The 12848-nt window shown below is 38.8% G+C and overlaps 1 protein-coding gene and 1 long non-coding RNA gene across 2 annotated transcripts; both read right to left on the bottom strand.

Moving 5' to 3' along the window:
- Window positions 1-5057: 5057 nt before the first annotated feature.
- On the bottom strand, window positions 5058-5386 carry LOC147314935 (ADP-ribosylation factor-like protein 6-interacting protein 6). Its single transcript, XM_086260430.1, has 2 exons — window positions 5377-5386; window positions 5058-5290 (listed from the first exon to the last, which is right to left on the bottom strand). Exons 1-2 carry the CDS (start codon window positions 5384-5386, stop codon window positions 5058-5060), a joined length of 243 nt encoding a protein of 80 aa, XP_086116556.1.
- Window positions 5387-9400: 4014 nt separating this feature from the next.
- Window positions 9401-10931, bottom strand: LOC147314934 (uncharacterized). The gene is made up of 3 exons (XR_015124729.1): window positions 10808-10931; window positions 9925-10082; window positions 9401-9499 (listed from the first exon to the last, which is right to left on the bottom strand). It is a non-coding gene; the product is annotated as an uncharacterized LOC147314934 (long non-coding RNA).
- Between the last annotated feature and the right edge of the window lie 1917 nt (window positions 10932-12848).

Here is a 12848-nt window from a genome sequence, read left to right as displayed (position 1 = left end):
TATCACTACAGTCCTGCAGTGGAAAAAATATCCCTTATTTCACCTTTGATCACACAGTTTGGTTTTCCAGTGCAGAGCAATGGCCAAGAAAAGGAAAGACTTCACCGGGTGAAAAAAAAGATGAAGATACAAGCTGGTGATGATCCAGAGCAGCATGTTACTTTAATTATAAACTGCTTTTGTTACAACAGAATGGTGTTATGTGTATGCAACTCTACGTGAATTATAATCCTTTGTAGGGCTGTGTGATATGACCAAAATCTCATATCCCAATATAAGACATATCTCTCCTGATAACGATATATATCACAAAATAGTACATTTTCTGTAAATTCTGTGATTCTCGGGCAATTCGACTTATGTGAAGTGTTTTCAGTTGGGCGTTGTGTACCTGGAGTCACATGAAACTACATTTTTAGACATGAGTTTAAACGGCCGCCATTTTCTTTCTGAGTATTTATTACACAGTGTGCTGCGAGGAAAAGCCTGTTCTAACGTTTGAGTCTAAGGATTATTTTGAGCACCTGATGGCTCTTTTTTGCTTTTCATTCGTAAACTCTCTCGAAACTCTTTCATGTGATTCCTGTGTAGGTGGTTAAAGAGGTTTGTCGTGTTTGAGTGGTGGTGGGGACCAGTTTGTGGCATAATTTGCATAGTACAGTTTTCTGGGGCATGTCAGACTTTTCATAACCAAACCATGCCCATGCTACAGATGGACCAAACAATAAGGTCCTCGATTTCTTTTGACTGGTCCTTCTGTTTGGAGCTAGGTGGTTCTCCCTATCCTTGCTGGCCATGCTGGTATTCTCTGTGCCTTCATCTGCGTGGTGACTGTAAGCACCATTTATAGTTACTTGATGTTTTTATTTGAGGTCATTTGTTTGATGCATATTCAGAAATTTTATGTTTGAGAATAATGTATATCATTTCAGTTTATTTTTTTCAACAGAAACTTGAGCTTTATTGTGAAAGGTTTATGTGGAAAATAAACAAGTGGACGGCGGAGCCAAACAATGGTTTTACCGTCATTGTTGGTAACGAACGTACGCGTAAAAACAGTCACTTGTCCGTCCATAGTGTGGTTATTGTAAGTATAGGAGAAAGAGAGAACTAATATAGCAACTACAGTGACCATCAAAATCATGAAAAAAATATTGCCTTAAACAGTTTATTTTGCAACACCACAAAACAAACAATAGGGTATAATATGAAACGATAGACATTTTTATATCGTCATCTGATATATATTGTCATATCGCACAGCCCTAATCCTTTTTTTGTTTATGTTCTAGGTACAGATGGCACGATAACACTTTTTTATGTCCGATACCGATATCAGAAATTTGGATATCTGCCGATACCGATATGAATCCGATATAGTGCGTTTTTTAATCAATAAAACTGTTTTTTTAATATTTTGCTGCATTTTGTATAAGTTCATACTCAAGTTTAAATAAACAACAACACTAAAGCTATTCTGTTATACCTGCATGTAAAAAAACACACTGCACCCAAAATATTTCATAGTTCAGCAATACTGATCAATCTAATAAACTTAAACCTACTCCATCCTCCATATACCTCATGATGCTTAATCGACGTAATCAACTTTAATTTGATGCAGTGTGAAAAAAAATGCACAGAAATAAATTCTTTTTCAAGAATAATTAAATAGATTGAACATCTTTCTTCAACAGAATTGCAGAATTCACAGATGGTACTTTCCCAAAGAAAAAAGTACTATAGCTTACTAGGGTATATTAGACTTAACAGTTACTATATACAGTAATGGACTTCTATACATTTTACATCAGATTAAAACTTTGAGTGTAAGATTCAGATAATTATTTATTAAAAGCTCGACATTTTAAATGAGAATAAGAAAGAAAAGTATGTCTTTGTGCCCCCCTTTTCCCTGTTCATGCCCTCTCGGCCCCCCTGGCTAAACTTTGCTAGATCCGCCCCTGCACAGTTACCAGCTGTCAGCTACGTAGAAAAAGATCCTGGTGTCGAAAGTAATATTAAATAAATTCTAACAACAGCTTATCAAGCTTAAACGTGCTGCTGTTGTTCAGCCGCTGGTTTACTCTTTCTGGTGCAAAGTGGGCCAAAAACAAGAAGAAAAACTCGTGAGAGAAAAGCCGATCAGCTGATCATTAAGCAGTTTCACGATTGAAGTAGCAGCAGGAGAGAGAGGCAGTCGTGCCATATATCAGTTGTTAAGCTTAACATGGGAATGCTTTACAAACATTCAGAGATGAACTTACACACTTGCTTTACTTCTCTCTGGGATAACTTCCTCGGGGATGAAATGCTGGTTTGGTAGAAGGCTAAAAATACACACAGCCGCTCTATCACGTGAGCACACTGCTCTGACGTGCTACGGTTTTGAGCCGAGTTACCCCGTGTCGCAAGTTTTGTGAGGTGCTTTTTTGATATTTAATGGCTCGGATTACATTTTTTATTTCTCGCCGATATCCAATCCGGTAATTTAGGTCAGTATCGGACCGATACCGATAGGTAATATCGGATCGGTCCATCTCTAGTTCTAGGTAAAAAAAATTATAAAAATACAAACTTTTTAAAAATGTCTTGTTGTTTCTCTTTTTTTCCTCAGAATAAATTGCGACTAGTCTCAATGGCTGACATGGAGGAGCAACACAGCGACACGTTAACCCCGACTGCTGCAGTTCCTGTATGAACTGAGGAACTCTGAAAATCCAAGGAAAAGTTGAGTGTATTTTATTTAAAGCTCAGATGGACCTTGATGGACATGCAGGCTGCATTCAGGACTTTGTCACACTGGTATATGAAGAGTGGTAACAAGACTTTGTAGTAATTTGTCTTACTATTGTCTTATTTGTTGTGATTTAGGGTCTGTGCGCACAAGCAGAGGTTTTTGTTTGTAAACGTAACCTTGTTTTCAGAGCCTTGTCTAACATTTAATGGTCATGAAATATGTCAGACTTTTTCCTCTACTTAAACAGCTAAGAGCATTTGAACACAGTGGAGAGAACGGTGTGCATTAAGGATTTTGAACTATGATGATTAAGTGTTGTCACTGCTGAGGATTTGTGGACACAGATCCTTATTCACTACGCTGCTGTTTACAGTTTAACATTTCATCAGAACAAGCACTTCTAATTGTACTTTGCTCCTCACTGACAAAACAAGTCCAGTAAATACACTTTTATCTTTAAGTTTGGGACAGTAATCTGTCTTAATTTATTTTGTGTTTTAGTTATCATATGGGGAAAAGTCCTGTGGTTATCCATCCGTCCTGTTCGAATAAACCCAAAGTTCAGGAACATCTTCTTTAGATCTGTTCAGTTTTATTCATGTGGCACCACTTAAACAGTCAACAAATTTTGACTCAAGTATGTTATATTGTAAGGTAAAGACCCCAAAGACTTAATCTCAGACAAATGTTCACACAAATGTGAATTACATTCACTTCATTAATGAAGTGAATGCAATTCAGTAATCAAAGGTGAGTGGCTATAACTGACTACATGTGTATACTGTATCATAAGTGGACAGACAGGGATGTAAACCACACCTTAACCATTTGGCTGAGGCAAAACTACCACAAGGCAGTGATTATAACTAAAAGGTACTCTGGATATTATTATGTGAACATATTGTTAAATATGACATTTTTTGTTTGTCAGGTGTCCTGTTTGAAGAAAACACTTGGTAGCCACTTGAATGAATGTAAATAAACACATTTACATGAGGGCAACCTGATTTCAAGGAAATAAAAATGCTCAAATTTGAAAGCTTGTGAGTTATTTTGTTCATGTATCAGTTGTTTAGTTGTTTTATGACACGACGGATGCTGTCGTTATATTTTAGTATAGTGTTTGAGTTAAGGAGAATAAAAGAATGTTTAACATTAATTGTACCAATGTTGTTGTGTTCGAAGCACAAATTAATTTAAGTTTTAATTTATGAATTTTTGAGTACATGGTGTACTAGGTTGTAATTGCATAGAAATGTACGTTTAAGGATATAAGGAGCTATATTTAATGAGTTACAGTGAAAAGAAGTGCTTGGAAATAGTAATATAAACAGAAATTTCAACTTTTCTATCAACGGAAAATATCAGTTAATGATACAGAAAATATACTGTAGGAGTGTTTAGCTTATTTTAGAGTTTAGAAATGTGTTAACATAGAATGTAGAACTATTGTAGAGTTACTGACACTGCCCTTAATATAATAAAGGCCTCACTGTGTCGTGAACTTAGGAGTAGATTGTAGGAGACCTCTCCCCCACTTGAACTGTGAAAGTAAAACAGAGAGGAGTTAATGCTGAGTGGAAATTCCCCAGAGAATGTTTGGGTGGGGGTCTCAACATTTGTAACTGGATAACTGTGGTCTGGAAGGGAGATGGGTTTTATAACCTAGGGAGTCACCTACACCCACAGTGTTTTAACTGTCATGCACACACATCCACACGCACACTCACTCATGTGCACACACATACACACAGGTATGCGTACACAGTCACTCACGAGCACTCACATAGACACGTGGGAACGCGCACATGTAGGCATTCATGTGCTCGTGCACATAGACACAGACAGAGTTTGCAGCACACCGTGGGGGTTTTATGATAGGGTCGCCCCTACAAAACTGTGTTTCACAGACAAAGGAGTGAAGATTTGCAGAGGGACACACCGGCCTCGTCTTCCCTTCTAGAAGTGCATGCTTAAATGAAGATGAATAAAGATGAATAAAGGTTTTGTGAAATGACTACTGAGTTCCGGTGCCGTCTCTGGATGCCTCGACGAATAAAAGAACAGGGGTAAAACTGATTACGCAACAATACTTTCCGTTTTATAGCTGAAGGAAATGTCCATAAATAGTACAGAGAGTATACTGTAAATCTACAGAATTTTCTGTTTTATCATTTACAGACCCTATTTACAACATAAACTGTGATCAAAGCTACTTATGTTCACAGCATGTAATAATACTGACAGTCCAGGGCACTGTGGTCTGTTGAGGTAGGGTTAGGGTTAGGGATAGCAATTCAGACATATGTAATCAATATTAAACGTCTCTGACGTGGGCCACTGTCCGCAGTGTTGGGAAATCCATACCAGGCTGGAACGAGTCAAGGTAGGTGAGCATCCACGAGAAGACACAGCAGATGCATCCTACTAATACTGACAGGACCAGGAGACTCCAGAAACCGAGCATCTTCTCTTCAGTGCCATCCTCTCCTGTCACCCTCTCTGCCCGCAGCTCTTTGAGTATGGGGTAGATAAGGGCGCAGAGAAACCCTTAGTACTAATTTGTATTATAATTCAATTTTCATGAAATATTCATATTCAGTATTGGTCCTTTTATATTATAACCACGTATCCACCCAGGCTCATGGTGGGGCAGGGCTCTGTCCTGGGATGCTTGAGTACAAGGTAATGTACACCCTGACCAGGTATCCAGTCTGTCAAAATTGTTTTCAATATTTGGTTCAAAAACATGAGTGACAACAAAAATCCAACTAGGATTCTTGCATATGATGACTGAAGTCTGTCTTTGACTGTATTGTCCAGCTGATCCATCAAACCCCCAGCAGGTGAACCTTACTCATGACATAACACGGCAACAATGTAAAAAATGAAACAGCAACAGTCTAAATGTAAAGTGCATTCTAAAGTCCTCTTCAATAAATCATATGCAAAGAGTCATTCAGGACTGTAAAACGTGAACTACAGAACCCAGAGTCTTCATCATAAAATCTCTGGTTGCTTCATTTTTCTATCCTATATCAGATACTTTAAGGTTAGGTTAGGTAAAGTTGCATTCTCATGGTGAGGCAAAGTGCTTTATGTGTGTGTGTGCGTGTCATGAACGGCTATAAAAGGCCTATAATTAAAGAACAAAGCGGGGTTTGAGTTCGAGTTGCGGCCGACTGTCACTACTTGTAAATGGAACGCAGCCTTCCTACGGCGGACAGATAATAACAGGAATCGGACGCGGTCCACCCAAGTCCACAGCAACCACCATAGCAACCGCCTAGCATGACCTTAAAAACATATTCTGTCTTCATAACAATCAAACACGTGAAATGATTTGCAAAGTGTGAAAGGGTTACAGCTGCAGAGAGCTATGGCGGTATCTTTTGAAGCTGTTTACATAGCTAATAATATACGATGTAACCATGGAGACAGTCAGTCACGTGAGCTAGCGGTGCATGTTTACTACAGTGAATAAGGTGATTGCGTGCACACGCTGCAGAGGGTAAAGACATTACTTCAATATTGTTTTATATTGATATACAGTGGGGCAAAAAAGTATTTAGTCAGCCACCGATTGTGCAAGTTCCCCCACTTAAAATGATGACAGAGGTCAGTAATTTGCACCAGAGGTACACTTCAACTGTGAGAGACAGAATGTGAAAAAAAAATCCATGAATTCACATGGTAGGATTTGTAAAGAATTTATTCGTAAATTAGGGTGGAAAATAAGTATTTGGTCACCTCAAACAAGGAAAATCTCTGGCTCTCACAGACCTGTAACGTCTTCTGTAAGAAGCTTTTCTGTCCCCCACTCGTTACCTGTATGAATGGCACCTGTTTGAACTCATCATCTGTATAAAAGACACCTGTCCACAGCCTCAAACAGTCAGACTCCAAACTCCGCCATGGCCAAGACCAAAGAGCTTTCGAAGGACACCAGGAAAAGTATTGTAGACCTGCACCAGACTGGGAAGAGTTAATCTACAATAGGCAAGCAGCTTGGTGTGAAAAAATCAACTGTGGGAGCAATCATCAGAAAATGGAAGACATACAAGACCACTGATAATCTCCCTCGATCTGGGGCTCCACGCAAGATCTCATCCCGTGGGGTCAAAATGATCATGAGAACGGTGAGCAAAGATCCCAGAACCACACGGGGGGACCTGGTGAATGACCTGCAGAGAGCTGGGACCAAAGTAACAAAGGTCACCATCAGTAACACACTACAACGGCAGGGAATCAAATCCCGCAGTGCCAGACGTGTTCCGCTGCTGAAGCCAGTGCATGTCCAGGCCCGTCTGAAGTTTGCCAGAGAGCACATGGATGATACAGCAGAGGATTGGGAGAATGTCATGTGGTCAGATGAAACCAAAGTAGAACTTTTTGGTATAAACTCAACTCGTCGTGTTTGGAGGAAGAAGAATACTGAGTTGCATCCCAAGAACACCATACCTACTGTGAAGCATGGGGGTGGAAACATCATGCTATGGGGCTGTTTTTCTGCCAAGGGGACAGGACGACTGATCTGTGTTAAGGACAGAATGAATGGGGCCATGTATCGTGAGATTTTGAGCCAAAACCTCCTTCCATCAGTGAGAACTTTGAAGATGAAACGAGGCTGGGTCTTCCAACATGACAATGATCCAAAACACACCGCCCGGGCAACAAAGGAGTGGCTCCGTAAGAAGCATTTGAAAGTCCTGGAGTGGCCTAGCCAGTCTCCAGACCTCAACCCCATAGAAAATCTGTGGCGGGAGTTGAAAGTCCGTGTTGCTCGGCGACAGCCCCAAAACATCACTGCTCTCGAGAAGATCTGCATGGAGGAATGGGCCAAAATACCAGCTACTGTGTGTGCAAACCTGGTAAAGACCTATAGTAAACGTTTGACCTCTGTTATTGCCAACAAAGGTTATGTTACAAAGTATTGAGTTGTATTTTTGTTATTGACCAAATACTTATTTTCCACCCTGATTTATGAATAAATTCTTTACAAATCCTACTATGTGAATTCATGGATTTTTTTTTCACGTTCTGTCTCTCACAGTTGAAGTGTACCTCTGGTGCAAATTACTGACCTCTGTCATCATTTTAAGTGGGGGAACTTGCACAATCGGTGGCTGACTAAATACTTTTTTGCCCCACTGTATATTTGCCTTCTGTTGACCATCACCTCAGGTTCACCATTACAGTTTCAGCATACAGATGCACACTGTCTAAATATGAACACATTCAAAAACTCATGTCTCAGAAATAAGCACAGCTGTTCATGTTTGTCATTAGAGTTTTATTTGTAAGAAAATTATGAGCTTCATATTGTGCATTAAATAAAAGAACATTTCACAACTCTGAGTCAACAGAACCAGGTAACAGAAATGTATCTAATGTAGACATGTACAGTGTAGTGTAAGCATTAAAAGATCATAAAGGAAACACTACCATTCATGTGAAACTAATTGTAATAAAAAAAATGAACAGGTGGTTTATAGATGTAAAAGAAAGAATCTGAAAACAACACTTTTTTGGTCTAAGTGATCAAAGTAGAAAACAAAACTGATGTTCAAGAACAAACCGTAGCTGCACTAATATTACACATCTCCATTGTTGTGGTGAACAGAAATGTTGCTTTTAAAACCACATGCAGTGTGTGACCGTGACTGTTCACTGAGACCATCAACGCCGCTTCGCTGAAGCCTTCGCCTTCTTCTTCTTCTTCTTCTAAATTGGAAGCAGAAGGAGCACAAGCTGCTTTGATCTACTGAAAGGAAAAAGCAGAACATCTGAGTTGAAACCAGTCAGCTGAAATCATTAAGACAGGAACAAATTCAATGCAGTGTCTCAGGTGGCTTAGCCTGTTACAACTGTTGATACAAGCTAAATACGGTTAACACACAGTGTCAGGGAGCTCCAGTGTGGGAACTAGTGGCTTTAGGTTTGTAGTCATTTAACTTTCATCCATTCATTCATTTAATTCAGGAGGAAGAAATGTCAGGTTGATGCAGGCTGGTTACATGCATTTGGTCCCATGCTGTCTTTAACTAAATGACTTGGTTCACTTTATGGCTGGGCTGTATGTGGGGTTATATCATGTTATTTGGGCAGGAGTACCTGTCCTCTGTTAGACTTAGAAAGTTTCTCCATAAGTAGAGCTTCTAACTCTTCTAGCACATCTGTGGCTGACAGCTTTTTGGTGGCTCTTTTTACCCCACACTGGTTGTGAGTGTGTAAATAGCCCCACTAGTTCTTTTGGGTTGCAGTTAACTTGGGAGGAAGAGGTAGGTCTGCCATGACTAGATGAATAACAATTATCTGGGATACATAAATTTCATAATGCATGCATATATCTCTATAAACCTGCCTGAGGGCTGCCATTTTTACATTCAGTTATTTCTTTGTTGAATCTAAATAATGAATGTGTTACAGCTAAACTGACACTGGTCAGTGTAAATGGCTCATTGGGACACAGAAATCTTTAAATTAAACCTGATATCGAGTGTCAAACAATATCAAAGCTGTAAAAGCTGTTTACAGTCAGAATTTATAAAACTATGATTGTAAATAAATTCAAACAAGTGAGCTTTTCTCTTTGTGCTGAACATCAACACTGTGGTTTCTTAGACTGTAAACTTTACTTCAGCACAACCAGTTGTAGAAGCTGCCACTCCAAATGTCTTTTGATAACAAGAAAAAAATACCTTTTCAGTACACGGCCTGAAGTTCTTCTCTGACATCTTCTGCAATCGGCTTTGTCTGCTGGTTTGAAGACAATAAACCACAAAAAGATGATTTAGTCACTTTGTCTGCATCATGCAGCTCGAATGTGTCGTGTAACGATGTTGAATAGCCGTCGTTATCCCTCTGCTGTGTCAGTAGGATTGTACTGTACAGCATCTCATTGATATGTGAGGAATGCTAATGTAACACGATAACAGACTTACATCATTAAAACATAAAGGGCAGGAGATATTTAGATATTTTTATATTTATATTACATTTTATAGCTGACTGATATTACTAAATAGATAGAATTTACTAAATAGCTGGATGAACATGAAAAATATGTCTATAATAACAAATGACCATGAGAGCCAGTAGAATTAATTCAACTGGACACTCGAAAGACGTCCTTAAATGCTCTTTAAGTGGCAGAACAGATGAACAAACAGTTAATTGCTTACTTGAGATGAAATCTGCTCAGCTACTTTGAAAACAGCTTCTAACTGGTTCCTCCTTTAACAGGATGACTGCTCAGGGGTAAGGCCATCATGCAGTCCAGCAATCTTTATGGTTCTGCTTTGATTCACCAGGAACTATTAGGGAAACCTTCCAGCGCCTCCTGTGAAAGACACAGGCATAAACACACAAACATTTATTAACATGTTCCACAGTCTTCCAGTTTGATTTTCTCATCCTGTGGACAACAACGTACATGGATGCAGGTTTATTGTTAACTTTTGTAAGGTTTATTTAGTGAACATATCCAGCTGCAGCTCCACTGTGATCCTGAACTGGATAAGCACTTAAGAAAATGTGTCAATAAATGCACATACATCAGCTTACTATATTTATCCAAACAGACGGGACCAATAATGCTTCACTGAGTCAGAGACTTTAATGTCTCTTCTATGTAAGAATGTCTCGTGCTGATATACCTGCAAACTTGACAACAAAGGTTTTTCAGACTACATGTAGCTGTCCTCTATGTCAGCTCACACATTTACATTTATGTCACACTTATTTCTGCTTTCCCATTTTATAATTATTACTTACATTTTGATTAGATACCTTGAGTTTGTAAATGATCAGATTACATAATTGGAATACAATGTATCCAATTCAGGGTTGCGGGAGGATGAAGCCTATCCCAGCTGATACAGGACAAAGACAGGCTGCCAGTTTATTGCAGGGCTAACACGATATGTGTAACAGAAAATCCACTTAAATGTTTGATATTTCTTATAATAATCATAATTATGACCATTATTTAAAGGTTTCTTTATAAATACATTTTGATTTTTTATAACCTCTAAAATATAAACCTGAGCTGTTTCAGATTCTGACCTCTGACCTCACTGCAGCTCCCTCTTGGAAGTACGTCTGCTTCTTGTCTTCCCCCAGTGTTGACCGTCTGCCCTTGATATCACGTACTGTACCTGAGGAACAAAAAAGGACAAACACTTGCCTTCATTTAAGAAGTACATTCATACAGAGGTAATCTATGGAAACACACTAGTTCAACCTTTGGGAGAAAGCAGTTCCTGTGAAACATTTCTGCATATGAACATCATGTGGAGAATGAATGAAATGAGTTCTTCCGGTGACTCAGCAGTCCCACACTGACAAATGAAATCTAGTTAAACTATTAAGCATATTTGCTCTTCTGAAATCTGTGTTAAACAACAACAAACATAAATTAGTAACAAAAATACAGCTGAGTAGAGGCTTTACAAACCACCAGCAGCCATAATGCTAAATTTTAATCTTCAAATGTTTCTGAGCCGTCTTCAACTAATGACCTCATAACCCCTTGACTTATGTTACATTAAAGAGACACCAAACCATTGTGACTGTTACATATTCACCCCAGGTTAAACAAAGGCTGTCCCCAGCCAAACACAGCAAAGGTACAATCCAGACTTAACCAGCCTCCATACTAGTGATGGGATTTCCGGCTCTTTTTAGAGATCCGGCTCTTTCGGTTCGGCTCACTAAAAAGAGCCGGCTCTTTCGGCTCCGAACAGGCTCTTCAGGTTGTTTTCTTGCTTTAATTAATTTATTATTAACAATAATATGAAATTATGCACAAAAGGAATTACTAACGTAAAAACAAGTGGTTTTATTTATATATGTTTATATATAAATACATGCGGTGGCTCCTAGAGACAAAACACGTACAAACTCCAAAACACATTTCTAGCATGAACTGAACTTCCAAAGCAGAGCTACTAGATCACTTAAATGACACAATTGAAAGCATGTGTGTATTGTTTGTGTATTACACAGGCACTCATATATATTCAAATAATTTAAAAAAAAGTTCATTTACTTGTTACTACCACACACCAAATCCGGTCGTTGGTACTTGCTGGCTTGTGTAGCCACAAGATAACAAAAGCTCAACACTGCGCCCAGCATCCTGGAGCACTTCTGTTGTCTTTTGTACGTGTTTTGAGTTTTTATGTGCTTCTGAGTTTTTACGTGCTTCGGAGTTTGTACATGTTTTTACGTGTTTTGGAGTTTGTACATTTTTTTTTACGTGTTTTGGAGTTTGTACATGCTTCAGAGTTCGTACGTGATTTGAAGTTCGTATGTGCTTTGTCTCTAGGCGCCACCGTAAATATACTTTTATTTATTCACTCCACATAAAATGTAATAAATAAATCATATAATACAAAAATCTATTCACATTTCAACTTTTAACTATTTAAATTTTCAGCTTTTTCCTTTTACAAATTTAAAGTGAAAACAACACAAAACAATGCAAACCACAACAAAATTTAAATATAAATTATAATATGAAAACAAAAAGAACATGCATATTCTCTGTCATATGGGCCCGCATAAATAAACTTTCAGAATCTTTTATCATCTGCAACCAAAAATAGTTGTGGATGATTACTATACAGGGGCGGAGCGTGGGGGTGGCTTACTGGGCTTAAGCCCCGGTTGTTTTGTCAGAAGCCCGGGGTCTTTTGGAGTGTAATTTTTTCATAGTTAGATGCCTGGCTGACAACTGTATAAACAAAAAGTACACACAATATTCGAAGCACATAGTGCACACTATGGGAATTTATGACTGTGCGTGAATCCCCCCTGATATTGGTATGATCCGAGCTCAGGCACTAAGCAACTGAGCGAGGGGGCGGGGCAGCTGCTGCCTGTGAGTGCGCTGTTGGAGAAACGGAGCCAGCCATACTAAGGAGAGCTAAAGTTTGACCAGGTACCAAAGCAAATCATTCGTAGCGTATAAATAATGTAAATATGACGGTGCATCACGAAAGATTGATATCAAACTGATCACTTGACCAATATTACGTTACTTGCTCTTCAAGTGAATCAACAAATGGCGAAATGAAAAGCCAAACAAATGCTATTTTTTTTA

The sequence above is a fragment of the Aulonocara sp. 'chitande type north' Nkhata Bay genome, linkage group LG14 (genome assembly GCF_057382095.1).
Source record: "Aulonocara sp. 'chitande type north' Nkhata Bay isolate Kocher_YH1m ecotype deep benthic linkage group LG14, A_spYH_male_GT1.1, whole genome shotgun sequence".
NCBI lineage: Eukaryota > Metazoa > Chordata > Actinopteri > Cichliformes > Cichlidae > Aulonocara > Aulonocara sp. 'chitande type north' Nkhata Bay.
Note: the sequence above shows the minus strand (reverse complement) of the source record. Positions and strands in the feature narration are given on the sequence as shown.